The 17728-nt window shown below is 46.8% G+C and overlaps 1 protein-coding gene across 1 annotated transcript in view; it reads right to left on the minus strand.

The window, feature by feature from the left end:
* The window catches only part of LOC134353509 (golgin subfamily A member 6-like protein 22), a 52985-nt gene that overhangs the window by 25595 nt on the left and 9662 nt on the right, over positions 1-17728 (minus strand). The window contains exons 2-3 of the mRNA XM_063061506.1: positions 13029-13198; positions 2961-3148 (exon numbers count right to left, since the gene is read on the minus strand). Coding sequence (XP_062917576.1) covers positions 2961-3148; positions 13029-13190 — 350 coding nt within the window. The 5' untranslated portion in view covers positions 13191-13198. The remainder of the gene's footprint in view (positions 1-2960; positions 3149-13028; positions 13199-17728) is intronic.

Below are 17728 nucleotides of genomic sequence, written 5' to 3' on the forward strand. Positions count from 1 at the left end.
GGGCACCTCGGAGGCTGGCTATCCAGCAGTTCACCACCATGGCGATGACAGGGGCACCTCGGAGGCTGGCTATCCAGGAACAGCAGTCCACCACCATGGCGATGACAGGGGCACCTCGGAGGCTGGCTATCCAGGAACTCCACCAGTTGGCTCAACACCATCCGGGTGAAAGCAATGTGACTGATTGGCACCCAGCCACCAGCCTAATCCCTCACTACCCCCTTCCCCCCACCACTGGCTGGACACACAGTGACCGCAGGATGGACCACGTACAAAGTGCCTTGTAGTTATTCGCTCGGGCTACCGTGACAACAGCTTACAAACCCACCAAGGACAAGGACAGTGGAACACAGGGGAATAAAGTTACCCTGCCATTTTCTGGGGCTTAGACGCTCTAACTCTCTGGAATATGGAGAGCTGTCATGACTCTTTTAAGGGTTCAGGACCGTCCTGCTAATTAGCAGTCATGGTTTGGGCACCAAGAATTGAGTATTTGAAGAGCCCCTGAACTGAGGTTCGGTGCTCTAACTAGAGATATTGTTTAGCATTGTGTTTTTGTTCAGTTCTCGTTCCAGCTTAATACTCCGTCTCAATTCTAACCTTGGATACTCCAGCCTTGGGTCCAAACCATTCGCGTCATGGTCTCTCGTCATAAATAAAGCCAGCGCCTACAGGTTGTCCTCAGACTCGCATACCATCCTGACTGGTAGCTGGACAGAGCTTTCGTCATTATACCAGAGATTCTGCCAATGCTCGAAATCCTGAATAACACACACATACACATGCGCGCACACATAGAAACATAGAAAACCTACAGCACGATACAGGCCCTTCGACCCACAATGCTGTGCCGAACATGTACTTACCTGAGAAATTATCTAGGGTTACCCATAGTCTTCTATTTTTCTAAGCTTCACGTACCTATCCAGCAGTCTCTTAAAAGACCCTATTGTATTCACCTCCACCACCATCACCGGCAGCCCATTCACCACTCTCTGCTTGAAAATCTTAACCCTGACATCTCCTCTGTACCTACTTCCAAGCATCTTAAAACTATGCCCTGGGAAAAATCCTCTGACTGTCCATACAATCAAAGCTTCTCATCACCTTATACACCTCTATCAGGTCACCTCTCATCCTCCGTCGCTCCAAGGAGAAAAAGCCAAGTTCACTCAACCTATTCCCATAAGGCATGCTCCCCAATCCAGGCAACATCCTTGAAAATATCCTCTGTCCCCTTTCTATAGTTTCCACATCCTTCCGGTAGTGAGGTGACCAAAACTGAGCACAGTACTCCAAGTGGGAAAAGGTCAGCAGGTTAGGTGGCATCTACGGAGGGAAATAAGTAGTTAATATTTCCGGCTGAGAACAGTGACCATTTAATCCTCTGATAAGTTCCTCCAGCATTTTGTCTACGTGTTACACTTTCATCGTTACTGGGTCCAAATCCTATGATTCTCTCCGCAACAGCACCTTCACCAGAAGGACTGCAAAGGTTCAAGAAGGCAGCTCACTGCTAGGTCCCCCAGGGTCAGTTAGGAACGGGCCTTGTTCATGTCTATATCCCCCCCCCCCACACACAAAAAAAATTAAAAGCTACCCACTTAGGGTGTCCCTCCATCTTGGTCTCCTGATGGATCTGATTCTAACTGGATCACTTCTGAAAGTCCGGAACTGTGTCAACGAGATGTTGAGAGGTGAACAATGGGATACAGGGAGTGGCATGGTCGTGTAGTGGTTAGCATACCACTATGACAGCCTACAGAGGACACCCTGACACAGTGGTGCCAAGATAACAACCTCTCCCTCCATGTCCAAAAGCCTGAAAAGCTGATGGTGGATTACAGGAGGAACGGAGACAGGCTCGCCCCGATCGACATCAATCGGACTGCAGTTGAGAGGGTGAACAATTTCAAGATCCTCGGTATTCACATCACTGAAGATCTCACCTGGACTTTACACACGGGCTGTGTGGTTAAAGTAAAGCACAACAGCCTCTCTTCTACCTCAGGCGACTGAAGAAGTTCAGCATGAGCCCCAAATCCTCAAGACCTTCTACAGGGGCACTACTGAGAGCATCCTGACTGGCTGTATCATCATCTGATGTGGGAACTGCACCAGCCTTAATCGCTGGGCACTGCAGAGAGTGGTACGGACAGCCCAGCACACCTAGGATGTGATCTTCCCTCCACTGAGGACATTTACAACAGCAGGTGTGTAAAGAAGGCCTGGAAGATCATCGGGGATTCCAGTCACTGCAACCATAAACTGTTTCAGCTGCTTCTGTCTGGCAAACGGTACCACAGCATTAAAGCCAGGACCAACAGGCTACAGGAGGAGCTTATTTCTGCAAGCCATTAGGCCTTTAAATTCACGTCTGCACATTGCAATGGAGTCATAATGCAAAGAGTTTTACTCCGTCGCATTGTGGGTTGGGGGATGTAAGATTTAAATAAATTCAAATTCAAATCAATGCAAATTACTGCACCAGCAACTCGGGTTCAATTCCTGCAGCTGCAGGTAAGGACCTCCTACGTTTCCCCCTCGTGCTCTGGTTTCCTCTCACATCCCAAAGGCATTTGGGCCAGTAGGTTAATTGGTCACGTGGGTGTAATTAAGCAGCCTGGGCTTGTTAGGCTGGAAAGCACAGTTACTGTGCTGAATCTCTAAATAAAATAAAAAGATTTAGTGTCCCAAGATGGAGACATTCTTGAGACATTGTAAGTGTTGCTTACTTCAATGTACTCGTGTTAATTTTGGATAATAATAATAATAAAAAGATTTGAAAAGAAAGAAAGAAAGAAAAGATTTAGTGTCCATCTATTCCCATTCTCCACTGACATTACCAACTTCACATGGACCAGTTTACCTCGCCTTTCACCCCAACCCGTGGCAGTCTGGATACTGAATGCTTCTGCGACTCCTCAAGTGAGGTTCCCTTGTGCCCCCACCCACCTTACCTGGTGAGCTCCATGGGGCATCTATCGGTCGAGATTCGGCAGTTGCACACCATCTCCTTCAGGCTGTCGATCGGTCGGGCAAGTAGCATGACATTCGGGAGGGAAAAGCTCGGGCTTGTGGATGTCACTCCCACAGTCACCACGGTGATATCCTTATGTATGCTCAAGACCTCCCCCTTCTTTGTCACCTGTGCAAGACAGAGACCAGTGAATCCTGGTGCTCGACACCTCAGTCCATGCGGCTCGTAAGCATGACATTCTGCTGGGGCTGGGATTCCACAGCCGCACACACAAAACGCTGGGGGAGCTCGGCAGGTCAGGCAGCAGCTGTGGAGTTAGTTGGAGCACGGAATCACTGGGGTACAGGGGCACGGAAAGTTGAGGTGCCAAGTTCAAAGTAAACTTATCAAAATATAATCATATCGAGATGCCAAGGATGCAGCCTGGAAGACTAGTGAGCCTTCAGGGTGCCCGATTTTCTTGGCTCTGGAGGCGGCGGATTCAAGGCTGGTGCTGCCGCCTGGCGTGTCATGGGAGTATACGGAAGATCAAAAGCAGCGAGCTGGCTGCCGGCTGTGTGCCCAGAGACTCGAGTTCTTTGGGCACAGAGCTTGGGAGAAGCAATGCAACAGACTTTTAACACCATAAACCAGCGAGTTGTTTTGTTATGTCTCCCCTCTCACTGTGAAACAGGGACATCTCTTTTTCCCTTATTAGGGGGAAGAGAGGGAGAGAGAGAGAGCCTGTGGTATGTTGAATACTGGGTGAACTAGTAGTCTTCAGGGTACTGCAAGTCTGTCTTTATTGATGCTTTGCTGCACACTTGAGTGCCCGTTGGGGGAGGGGTCATTGTTTTGCTGCTGCTTATGCATGGGGGTGGGCTTTGGGATTCTAACATTTAACTGTCATTCATTATTTGTGGCACTCCTCTGTTTTTGTGGATGTTTGTGAAGAAGAAGAATTTCAGGATGTATACTGTATACATTTCTGACATTAAATGTACCTATTGAAACATATATGCCACCATATACAACCCTGAGATTTGTTTTCTTATGGGCATTCATAGTAAATCCAACAAACATGATAGAACGAATGTTCAAAAGACAACAAATTGCAAATACAAAAGAGAGAAAAAAGAGACACTAAAAGAGAGATTAATAAGTATTAAATATCAAGAACATGAGACAAAGAGTCCTCATAATTGAGTCCACAGATTATGGAAGCAGTTAATTAATTAATTAATTTAGCAATGCAGCACAGAGTCATGTTGCCCCTGACAACCAGATTAACCCTAACCTAATCACAGGACAATTTACATTGCCCAGTGAAGTGACCCAGTATGTCTTTGGACTGCAGGGGGAAACTGGAGGACCAGGAGAAATCTCACGCATTCCACGGGGAGGACTTACAGAGACTTCTTACAGAACGGTGCTGGAATTGAACTCTAAACTCTGGAATGCCCCGAGCTGTAATAGTGTCCCAACCACAGTGTCCAGTTCAGTGGTGGGGCGAGTGAAGTTACCCCCACTGGTTCCAGAGGCTGATGGTTGACGGGCAATAACTATTCCTGGCTCTGGTGGTGTGGGTCCTGAAGCTCCTCCTCCCTGATGGCCTTAGGTGGCTGAGCAGGTTAACGAGAACCAGCAATAACTTGATTGTTTCAAACAGTAAGTACATATATGAGAAAGGAGTTGATTTCAGCCTGTGAAATCAAAGCAAAGTCTGAACAGTTTACAAAGAAAAGTGTAAAAAGGTGCCTCATGAGATGATTGACATCAATAACTCTGGAAGACCACAAGTCTACAACACAGGAACAGGCCATTCGGCCCACAATGTTGTGCTGAACCAGCTAAAAAGCAAATCAAATAGACCCAAACACTAATCCCTCACATCTACACAATGCCCATATCCCTCCATCTTGCTTACGTTCATCTGCCTATCTAATGTATTTGCCTCTACCACCATACTAGGCAGTGCATTCCAGGCACCTACCACTCTGAGTAAAAAACCTACCCCTTACATTCCCTTTGAACCTACTCCTTCTCACCTTCAATGCACGCTCTCTGGTATTAGACATTTCAACCCTGGGAAACAGATACTCTCTGACCACTCTATCTATGGCTAGCATAATCTTGTAAACCACTATCAGATCTCCCCTGTGTCTGACGCTCCAGAAAAAACAACTCAAGTTTATCCAGCCTCTCATGATAGCCCATGCCCTCTAAACCGGGCATTCTGGTAAACCTCTTCTGCACCCTCTCCAAAGCCTCAATATCCTTCCCATAGTGGGGCGACCAGAACTGTATCAATACTCCAGTTGTGGCCTAACCAGAGTTCTATAAAGTTGCAACATAGCCTCATGACTTTTGACCTCATTGAAAACAAACATTCTATAAGCCTTCCTAACCATCTTAACGACTTGTGTAGCCACTTTCAAGGAGCTGTGAACTTGGGTCCCAAGATCTCTCTGCTCAGCAACATTGCTAAGAGTCTTGCCCTGAACAGTGTACTGTTTCTTCGCATTTGCCACACCAAAGGTGCAACACCTCACATTCAAGCAACACACATCAAAGTTGCTGGTGAACGCAGCAGGCCAGGCAGCATCTCTAGGACGACGTTTCAGGCCGAGACCCTTCGTCAGGACTAACTGAAGGAAGAGTTAGTAAGAGATTTGAAAGTGGGAGGGGAAGGGGAAGATCCAAAATGATAGGAGAAGACAGGAGGGGGAGGGATGGAGCCAAGAGTTGGACAGGTGATTGGCAAAAGGGATATGAGAGGATCATGGGACAGGAGGTCCGGGGAGAAAGACAAGGGGGGGGGGAACCAGAGGAAGGGCAAGGGGTATAGTGAGAGGGACAGAGGGAGAAAAAGGAGAGTGGAAGAAAGAATGTGTGTATAAAAATAAATAACGAATGGGGTACAAGGGGGAGGTGGGGCATTAGCGGAAGTTAGAGAAGTTGACATCTCTAACCTCTGCTAATGCCCCACCTCCCCCTCGTACCCCATCCGTTATTTATTTTTATACACACATTCTTTCTCTCACTCTCCTTTTTCTCCCTCTGTCCCTCTGAATATACCCCTTGCCCTTCCTCTGGTTCCCCCCCCCCTTGTCTTTCTCCCCGGACCTCCTGTCCCATGATCCTCTCATATCCCTTTTGCCAATCACCTGTCCAGCTCTTGGCTCCATCCCTCCCCCTCCCACTTTCAAATCTCTTACTAACTCTTCCTTCAGTTAGTCCTGACGAAGGATCTCGGCCTGAAACGTCGACTGTGCCTCTTCCTAGAGATGCTGCCTGGCCTGCTGCGCTCACCAGCAACTTTGATGTGTGTTGCTTGAATTTCCAGCATCTGCAGAATTCCTGTTGTTACACCTCACATTCATCTGGGTTAAACTCCATCTGCCATCTCTCTGCCTATATCCACAAATGATCCATATCACGCCACATTCTTTGCCAGTCTTCTACACTATCCAGAACTCTGCTAATTTTGGTATGACCCATAAACTTACTAAGCCAGAGACTCGCAGCTGGAATGCTGCACCCATTATCAGTGACTTGCTGCCCTGATGTGCCCAGACAGAATACGATCTTCTGTGCAGTGACTAAGAACTGGTAAGGTTCAAAAGAGACATGCTGAGTTTCCTTAGCAATTAAACCAAAGTAAATGCAGAACCAGAGTACAACTTGGCCCATTGACTGCATCTCTTCATTAATGGCCATTAGTTCAATCAACTTAAAAGTTCATTAACTCTTCGCTTCCACATAAACAACTTTCTTTCAGCAGTTTCATAGCCTTCAAAACTCACTATTACTTGCTCGAGATGAATCTGGCTGGGGTTCAATGTGGTGAGTTCCCTTCCGTGTTGGGAACTTCAAAGTAAATTTATTATCAAGGTACATATATGTACTTTGTTAAGCAATTTACTATTTTTATCATTAAAATTTTCTCGCGGGCATTCACAGTAGATAGAAAGAAAAAAAAAAGGATCAATGGAAGAACCACGCACAACAAGATGGCCAAAAAAAAAAGTCATGGTAACATAGTAGTTGGCACAATGCTTTACAGTACAAGCAATCGGGAATCAATTCCCACCACTGCCTGTAAGGAGTTTGTTTGTTCTCCCTGTGACCACGTGTTTCCTCCGGGTGCTCCAGTTTCCTCCCACAGTCCAAAGACAGACGTACTGGTTGGAAGGTTAATTGGTCATTGTGAATTGTCCCGTGATTAGGCCAGGATTGGGGGATTGCTGGGCCGTGTAGCTGGAAGGGCCGAAAGGGCCTTCTCCGTGCTGTATCTCAGTAAACAAATACGCAAATAATCAGCGTGCAGAAGACAACAAAATGTCCAAGGACAAAAAAGGATCAATACAGTAATAATAAATATGCAAGCAATAAATATTGAGAATGTGAGAGGAAAGGCCCCTGAAAGAGGGTCCACAGGTAGTGGGAAAAGTTCTCATCACAGCTCGGTATGCCATCTGCTCTGCGCATGATCGTACGAAAGTGAAGCTTAGAACATCACATGAAACCAGCTACCCCTCTGTGGAATCAGTCAATGATTCTCGCTGTCTCAGCAAAGCAGCCAGTGTAATCAAAGACCCCACCCACTCCAGATATCCTCTCTTCTCTCCTCTCCCAGAAGAAAAGGAAGCCTGAAAGCATGTTCCACCAGGGTGAAGAACAACTTCTACACCACTGTTATCAGACCCTTGAATGGATCTCTCGTACACTTGGCTCCACGGTGCGCCTCACTCTGATCTCGCACTTCGCCATTTACCTGCACTGCACATTTTTGGAAACGTTCACAGTTTATTCTGCATTGTTATTGTTTGACCTTATTCTAGCTCAATGCACTGTGTCACAATTTGATCTGTACGAATAGCATGCAAGTCAGCTTTTCATTGTATCCTGGTAAGAGGAGCAGATTCGGGAAAGGCTGGTCTCTTTGGACTGTGCAGGCATGGAAAGTGTCGGAGCCACCTCAGCTGCAAGTAAAAGGAGGGTAGGCTCGGGTGGAGCGGCCATTGTGGGAGTGTGCCAGTGACAGAGCGTGAAGGCTTTGGCTCAACAGGCTTCAGCGTGCACAGGCGGAGGTGCAGTTAAGAAAGGGCAAGGCTTTTTGATTTTTGGGACAGGGCAGCCAGGATGGAATGCTCCTCCTGTCGGATGTGGGAATTCAGGATACCGGATGACTAAATCTGCGGGAAGTGCACCCAACTTCAGCTCCTGACTGACCGGGTCAAGGAGTTAGAGCTGGAGTTGGACATACTCAGGATCATTGGGGAGACCGGAGACGTTACAGATGAGACTTTTGAAGAGCTGCTCACGCCCAGAGTACAGTAGATGGGTGACCACCAGGTGACGTAATGGGAATAGGAAGTCAGAGCAGGGTTGCCCCTGTAGCCGCTCCCCTCAGCAACAAGTGTACTCCTTTGGATACTGCTGGGGGACGGGGTGGGAATGACCCATCAGATCACAGTGACAGCTGCCAGCTTGTTGGCACTGTGGCTGGCTCTGACCCTCGGCTGGGAAAGGTAAGACCAGGCAGTGTGGTAGTTACACGAGACTCGATAGTTAGGGGGAGAGAATGGAAATTTTGTGGAGGCAAAAGAGACACCAGGATGGTGCATTGTCCCCTGGGTGCTGGAATCCATGATATATTGGTGCGGCTGGAGGATATTCTCAAGGGAGAGGGGAACAACCAGAAATCGTGCTGTGTGTTGGCACCAAAGACATAAGCAGAAAAGGGGAAGAGATCCAGTGCAGTGAGTATAGGAAGTTAGGAAAAAGGCTGGAGAGAAGGACCGACAGGGTTGTAATCTCCGGATTGCTCCTGGCGTCATGGGCTAGTGCAGGTAGGAATGGGGTGATAGTGTAAATGAATGTGGAGATGGTGCAGAGGACAGGGTTTCAAGTTCTTGGATCATTGGAACCTTTTCTGGGGAAGGGGTGACCTGTATAAAAGGGATGGGTTGCACTTGAACTGGAGGGGAACCAATATCCCGGCCGGGAGTTTTGCTGATGCTACTCAGAAGAGTTTGAATTAGTTTTGCAAGAGGTTGGCAACCGGAGCCCCAGGGCAGTCAGGTAAGGATTGGACCAGAAGGTAGATGTCAGGAAAAGATTTGAAGGTAAAATCGAAATAACAGGTATGATGGGTCAGAGGGTTTGAAGTGTGTATATTTTAATGCTTGGAGATTATGGGTACAGGTGATGAACTTGGTTGAGAGAGGGGAAGGATGGGTGAATGCATGTACCAGGTTTTCGAGGTTTTAGGAGGTTTTCGAAGGTAGGGGAGAAGGTAAATGAGGGGGCAGAGTTGCACTACTAATCAGGGACAATATCATACCTTCACTCAGGGAAGACATAACGGAGAGGTCAGACACCGAGCCCATTTGTGTGGAACTCAGGAACAGGAAGGGTGCAATGCTGGGATTGTACTACAAACCCGCCCAGTAGTCACCGGGACACTGAGGAACAGATACATAATCAGATTGAGGGAATATGCAAAAAAAGGGGGGGGTTTTGTCATGGGGGATTTCAACCTCCCTAATATAGACTGGGACCTTCTTAGTTTAGATGGGGCTGAATTTGTTCAGTGTATCCAGGAGGATTTCTTAAATCAATGTGTGGCCGGTCCAAGGAGAGGAGGGGCCGTACTGGACCTGGTGTTGGAAAGCCTGGCCAAGTGACTGACCTTTCAGTGGGTGAGCAGTTAGGGAACAGTGACCACAGCTCCTTATCCTTCAGGATAGCTCTACATAAGGAGAGGTATGGTCCTTGTGGGAGAGTTTTAAATTGGAGTAGGGCAAATTATGAGATCATTAGGTAGGAACTAAGAAGCGTTTATTGTTTTTCTGGTAAGTCAACATCAGGCATGTGGAGGGTGTTTAAAGACCAATTGAACAGAGTACAGGAAAGGTATGTTCCTGTTGGAAGGAAGGATGAGGATCAAAAGACAAGAGAACCTTGGATGTCCGGAGAGGTGATGAATTTAGTAAAGAAAAGAAAAGGTATGTAAAGCTTTGGAAGTTAGGGTCAAACGGAGCACATGAGGAGAATAAAGAAACCAGAAAAGGACTAAAAAGGGGAATTGGGAAAGCCAGGAGGGGCCGTGAAAAGTCCTTGGCAAGTAGGATTAAGGTGAACCCCGGCATTTTATACATACATCAAGAGCAAAAGGGGTGGCTAATGTAACCCCACTTTTTAAAAAAGGAGGGAGAGAGAAACCGGGGAATTATAGGCTGGTTAGCCTAACGTCGGTGGTGGGGAAACTGCTGGAGTCAGTTATCAAGGATGTGATAACAGCACATTTGGAAAGCGGTGAAATGATCGGACAAAGTCAGCATGGATTTGTGAAAGGAAAATCATGTCTGACGAATCTCATAGAATTTTTTGAGGATGTAACTAGTAGAGTGGATAGGGGAGAACCAGTGGATGTGGTATATTTGGATTTTCAAAAGGCTTTTGACAAGGTCCCGCACAGGAGATTAGTGTGCAAACTTAAAGCGCACGGTATTGGGGGTAAGTATTGGTGTGGGTGGAGAATTGGTTAGCAGACAGGAAGCAAAGAGTGGGAATAAACGGGACCTTTTCAGAATGGCAGGCGGTGACTAGTGGGGTACCGCAAGGCTCAGTGCTGGGACCCCAGTTGTTTACAATATATATTAATGACTTGGATGAGGGAATTAAATGCAGCATCTCCAAGTTTGCGGATGACACGAAGCTGGGTGGCAGTGTTAGCAGTGAGGAGGATGCTAAGAGGATGCAGGGTGACTTGGATAGGTTGGGTGAGTGGGCAAACTCATGGCAGATGCAATTTAATGTGGATAAATGTGAAGTTATCCACTTTGGTGGCAAAAATAGGAAAACAGATTATTATCTGAATGGTGGCCGATTAGGAAAAGGGGAGGTGCAACGAGACCTGGGTGTCATTATACACCAGTCATTGAAAGGGGGCATGCAGGTACAGCAGGCGGTGAAAAAGGCGAACAGTATGCTGGCATTTATAGCGAGAGGATTCGAGTACAGGAGCAGGGAGGTACTACTGCAGTTGTACAAGGCCTTGGTGAGACCACACCTGGAGTATTGTGTGCAGTTTTGGTCCCCTAATCTGAGGAAAGACATCTTTGCCATAGAGGGAGTACAAAGAAGGTTCACCAGATTGATTCCTGGGATGGCAGGTCTTTCATATGAAGAAAGACTGGATGAACTGGGCTTGTACTCGTTGGAATTTAGAAGATTGAGGGGGGATCTGATTGAAACGTATAAGATCCTAAAGGGATTGGACAGGCTAGATGCGGGAAGATTGTTCCCGATGTTGGGGAGGTCCAGAACGAGGGGTCACAGTTTGAGGATAGAGGGGAAGCCTTTTAGGACCGAGATTAGGAAAAACTTCTTCACACAGAGAGTGGTGAATCTGTGGAATTCTCTGCCACAGCAAACTGTTGAGGCCAGTTCATTAGCTATGTTTAAAAGGAAGTTAGATATGGCCCTTGTGGCTACAGGGGTCAGGGGGTATGGAGGGAAGGCTGGGTTCTGAGTTGGATGATCAGCCATGATCATAATGAATGGCGGTGCAGGCTCGAAGGGCCGAATGGCCTACTCCTGCACCTATTTTCTATGTTTCTATGTTTCTATGATAACTAGGGAGAGGGTGAGACCACTCAAGGATAAAGAGGGGAACACATGCTTGGATGCAGAGAATGTGAATAAGGTACTTAATGAGTACTTTGCTTTGATATTTACCAAGGAAAAGGATATGGAGGACCAGGGGGTCGGTGCTGAGTGTATAAATACATTAGGGCATTTAGATGTCAAAGAGGAGGAGGTGCTGGGCCTCCTAATGAGCATTAAGCTGGATAAGTCCCCAAGACCTGATGGGATTTTCCTCAGGTTACTGAAGGGGGTAAGAGGCGAGATTGTTGGGCTCTCGACCAGTATCTTCCTGTCCTCTCTATCCACAGACAAGATCCGGAGGACTGGCGAATGGCTAATGTTGCACCCCTATTTAAGAAGGGAATAAGAGAAAATCCTGGGAACTATAGGCTGACGAGTCTCATGTCAGTTGCAGGGAAATTGCTGGAGAAAATTCTCAGGGATAGGATATGTGAGCATTTGGAAATCCGTGGCCTAATTAGGGAGAGCCAGCATGGCTTTGCGCGGGACAAGTAGTGACTTACCAACTTGATTTGAGTTTTTTGACAGGGTGATAACAGAGGTTGATGAGAGTAGGGGAGTGGATGTTGTCTACATGGACAAGGCATTGACTTCAAAATTCAGGAGATTATGTTGCAACTTTGTAAAACTCTGGTTAGGCCACATCTGGAGTATTGTGTACAGTTCTGGTGACCCCACAGGAAGGATGTTGAGGCTTTGGAGAGGGTGCAGAAGAGGTTTACCAGGATGCTGCCTGGTTTAGAGGGCATGTACTATCAAGAGAGGCTGGATAAACTTCGGTTGTTTTCTTTGGAGAGCCAGAGGCTGAGAGGAGACCCGATAGCAGCTTACAAGATTATGAGCGGCATAGAGTAGACAGGGCGTATCTGTTTCCCAGGGTAGAAATGTCTAATACCAGAGAGCATGTGTTGAAAGTGAGAGGTGGTAAGCTTAAGGAGGCTGTGGGAGGCAAGTCTTTACTCAGAGAGTGGTGGATGCCTGGTGTGGTGGTAGAGGCAAATACATTAGCGACATTTGAACAGGTACGAGGATACAAGGAGGATGGAGGGATATGGACATGGTGTAGGTAGGAGGGATTAGTGTTTGGGTGTTTTTGATCTGCCTTTTAGCTATTACAGCACAACATTGTGGGCCGAATAGCCCATTCCTGTGCTGTACTCTCCCATGTTCTATGTTCTAAATGTGACAATAATAAAGCAACACAAATCAGTAACAATGGAATGGGTCAGGTCCAAGCAGAAATGTGCGTAAAGGGAAGCCTGCTGATTCTGAGGGTAATGTGTGTGTTTGGGCTGAATAGCCTATTTCTATCCAGCTGCCATGTGCCGGCTTCATGGGGGGAAAAGGCAATGAAGGAGGCCGCAGCGGATGCTAAATAATTTCTTGTCACCTGTACGAAATCGCTCTCGAAGATGGGGGCGTACTTGAAAGGGCTGTACTCTCCGTAGAAGAGGTGTTGCTGGAGGGCCCCAGGAACGGGAAACTTGGAGCAAATCTTCTGCTTGGCAAGAGGACTGCACAGCTTTGTGCCTTCTGTGTCCGGGAGGACCATTCTGAAACCTGGCCCAACAGAGACACAAAAATGAGAAAGGCTGGAAAGCGATCCCTCCAAAAGTCAACATGAAATAAAAAGGTAAGTTGAAATGCAGGAAACACTCGGCAGGTCAGGGAATATCTGTGGAGAGAGGAACAGAGTTAATGTCTCAGGTCTCTAGCCTTAGATCAAGAACCAAAACATTAACACTGTTTTTGCTCTCTCTCGCATTATGATCTTGCACGTTTATCTGTACTGCATTTTCTCTGTAGTTTTTACACTCTATTCTGATCTATATGAACAGTGTGCAAGACATCCTTCACACTGTATATCGGAATGTTTCTTTGTTATGTGCTAAGTCTTATGACGTGGGCATTTATGGTCTTTTCATGACCATGATTGTTCCTGGCAAATTTTTCTACCGAAGTGGTTTGCCATTGCCTTCTTCTGGGTAGTGTCTTTATAGGACAGGTGACCCCCCCCCCCCCACCCCACAGCCATTATCAGTACTCTTCAGAGACTGTCCGCCTGCGTTAGTGGTCGCATAACCAGGATGTGATATTCACCAGCTGCTCATACGGCCGTCCGCCGCCTGTTCCCATGGTTTCATGTGACCCTGATCGGGGGCAGGGGGGGGGCTAAGCAGATGCTACACCTTTCCCAAGGGTGACCTGCAGGCTAGCAGAGGGAAGGAGCACCTTAGACTATATTCGACTTATCTCCACCCCACCACCCTATTGGTTCATTGCTGTCAGATGTCTCAGTGCACATGACAATAATAAACCAATTGCGATTCTAGTTCCGATATGGAACCAGCCATTTTAAGTTCAGTCAGGTAAAATAACATTTAAAAGACATTCGGAATAAGTATGTGGAGAGGGAAGGGTTGGAAGGATGTGTGTGAAATATGGGCAATTAGTTCTAGATGGGTATAGATCTGGCCTGGACTAGATCAGTAAGATGTTAGAGTCGATTGTTAACGATGAGGTTTTAGGAGTACTTGGAGGCACATGATAAAATAGGTCAAAGTCAGCATGATTTCCTTAAGGGGAAATCTTGCCTGAAAAATCTGCTGGAATTCTTTGAGGAAATAACAAGCAGGATAGACAAAGGAGAATCGGTGGTGCTGCTTATTTGAATTTTCAGAAGGCCTTTGACAAGGTGCCATTAAACAAGAGCCCTGGTATTACAGGGAAGATATCACCATGGATAGGAGGTTGGCGAGGAGGCAAAGTGTGGAAATAAAGAGGGCTCTACTGATTGGCTGCCGGTGACTAGTGGTGTTCCGCAGGGGTCAGTGCTGGGACTGTTATATGTTAATGATCTGGATGACAGAATTGATGGCTTCGTGGCCAAGTTTGCAGATGATACAAAGATACATAGAGGGATAGTTACGATTGAGTCTGCAGTGAGTCTGCAGAAGGACTGAGACAGATTAGGAGAATGGGCAAAGAAGTGCCAGATGGAGTACAGTGAATGATCATGCAATTTCATAGAAGGAATAAAGGCATAGGCTATTTTCTAAACGGGAGTAAATTCAGAAATCAGAGGTGCAAACAGGCCTGGGAGTCTTTGTACAGAATTCCCCAAAGGTTAACTTGTAGGGTGAATTGGTGGTAAGGAAGGAAGGCAAATGCAATGTTAGCATTCATTTCGAAAGGACTGGAATGTAAAAGTGAGGATATAATGCTGAGGCTTTATAAGGCATTTGCCAGAATGGAGAATTTTGAGCAATTTTGGGCCTTTTATCTCGAAAGGATGTGCTGGTATGGGAGGGGATTCAGAGGAGGTTCACACAAAATAATCCCAGGAATGAAAGGGTTAATGTATGAGGAATATTTAATGGCTCTGGGCCTGTACTCGTTGGAGTTTAGGAGATTGAGGGGGGGGATCTCAATGAAACCTATCAAACGTTGTAAGTCTTAGAAAGAGTAGATATGGAGAGGATGTTTCCTATAGTTGGGGGAGTCCAGGACCAGAGAGCACGGTCTCAGAATAGAAGGTCCCTCCAGAACAGAGATGAGGAGAAATTTCTTCAGCCAGATGGTGGTCAATCCATGGAATTTATTGCCGCAGATGATTGCGGAGCCAAATCATTGGGTATGTTTAAAGCAGCTGATAGGTTCTTGATTAGTCAGGGCATCAAAGATTATGGGGAGAAGTGAGGAGAATGGGATTGTGAGGGAAAATAAATCAGCTATGATGGAATGGCGGAGTAGACTCAATGGGCCGAATAGGCTAATGATGCTCCTATGATTTATGATCTTATGGCATCTTGGTTGGCATGAACTAGTTGGGCTGAAAGGCCTGTTTCTATGCTGTATGACTCTTAGACTATTTACCAAAGCTGCCCAATCGACATCTTTTACACGAGCCCTGGTGACTAGTGTGCCTTTCTGACAGTGTCTAGACAGCTACATCTGTTCCTGTGGGGTTTAACTCACAAGTGGCATTCTTCCCTCAATTACTCGTTGGCTTCCTTGATCTTGGTGGTAACTTCTCCTGGGGATGGAATGAAATGCGGCCACGGAAGACCCCCCCCCCCCACCAACCTTATATACATTTAAAATTGGTGTGCCACCTTAGCCAGATTATATAAAACAAGGAAGTAGACCCACAGGCCCAACACACCTCTGCCTACCAAGATATTTACCTGAGCTATCTATCTGCACTTGGCCCATATCCCTCCAAACCTTTCCTATCCCTATACCTACCCGAATATCTTTTAAGTGTTATAATTGTAACTACCACACCCATTTCTTCCATCAGCTCGTTCCATATACGTGCCACTTGCTGTGTGAAAAAGTTCAATTTCATGTTCCTTTGAATTTTTCCTCCCCTCCCCCATCTTAACTCTATGCCCTCTAGATTTTGAGTTCTCTATCTTGAGGAAAAGGCTGTGACCATCTACCTTAACTAAGTTCCTCGTGACTTTTTACATGTCTGTAGTGTCACCCCTCAACCTCCTAGGCACCAGGTAAAACAGTCCCCACCCTCCAGTCCTGGTAACATCCTTGTGAAGCGTTTCCGTGGCCCTTTCCAACTTAACGACATCCTGACTATAGCTGGGGGACCAGAACTGCACACGTTACTCCAGGTGTGGTTGTAATCTCAGCCAGCGCCACCAGGGGCACTAGCCTCCCCAGCATCGAGGACATCTTCGAAAGGTGGTACCTCAAGGAGATGGAAATCATCATGAAGGACTCTCACCATCCAGGACATGCTCCTCATTACTACCTTCAGGGAGAAGGTACAGGAGCCCGAAGACTCACACTCAGCACTTTAGGAACAGCTTCTTCCCCACTGCCATCAGACTTCTGAATGGGCAATGAACCCATACAGTACCTCACTATTTTTGTTTCTTTTCACACTACCTTTCTTCCCCGTGTGTGTGTGGTGGAGATACGTCTCTATCAAAGGAGGTGCAAGGTGCTCCTTCCCTCTGCTAGCCCGCGGTCACCCTTGGGCAAGGTGTCGTACCTGCTTAGCACACCTCCACCCCCCAATCAGGGTCATGTGAAGCCATGGGAACAGGTGTTGGATAGTTGTATAATCCTGGTTACGTGACCGCTGACGCCAGGCAGACGCTCTCTGAAGGTAATTGATAATGGCTGGGGTAATCCGTCTTGTAAAGACACTGCCCTGAAGGTGGCAATGGCAAACCACTTCTGTCAAAACATTTCTCTGGAACAATCATGGTCATGATCACCTACACCATACAACACGGCACGTAATGATGATGATTCTGATGATGTGTGTACATCTTATTGTATAGCAAATTTTACATATTGAACTGTGCTCCAGCTGCAGAACAACTAATTTCATGACATACCTCAGCGATAATAAACCCGATTCTGATTCAGTGAATGTGGGAGAGGGGGCTGGTTGAGAAAGGCTACCGTGAGTAGATGGGAGTGTGGACGAACCCATAGTTTCATCAGTGGTTTGCACGAACTGTCCCACTAACCAAGGAAAGCACTAACAGAGAAAATCCTAAACACGAGAGAATCTGCAGATGCTGGAAATCCAGGGCAGCACACACAAAATGCCGGAGGAACTCAGCAGGTCAGGCAGCATCTATGGAAATGAATAAATGGTCGACGTTTCCGGCTGAAACCCTTCTTGAGGACTGGAAGGGAAGGGGGAAGAAGCCAGAATAAGGTGGGGGTGGGAGGTGAAGGAGTACAGCTGGCAGGTGATACAGCCCCCCCCATACCTTTTCCATCCAACTACCTATCCAAATTTTGCTCGTGCTGAAATCGACCCTGCATCCACCACTTGTGATCCACACTCTCACAGCTCTCTGTGAAGCTGTTCCCCCTCTAGATCCCCTTTAACATTTCACTTTTCACCCTTATCCCATAACCTCTAGTTGTAGTGTCACACAAATTAATACCTATCTATACCCCTTATAATTTTCCATACCTCTGTCAAATCTCCCCTCATTCTTCTACATTCTAGGGAATAAAGTCCTAACTTATTCAATCTTTCACTATAACTCATTTTGGGCATCGAGGGAGAGAGGAAGAGGAGAGCCATCCACAGTACCACCGATG

This window comes from Mobula hypostoma, chromosome 11 (assembly GCF_963921235.1).
Source record: "Mobula hypostoma chromosome 11, sMobHyp1.1, whole genome shotgun sequence".
NCBI classification, from domain to species: domain Eukaryota; kingdom Metazoa; phylum Chordata; class Chondrichthyes; order Myliobatiformes; family Myliobatidae; genus Mobula; species Mobula hypostoma.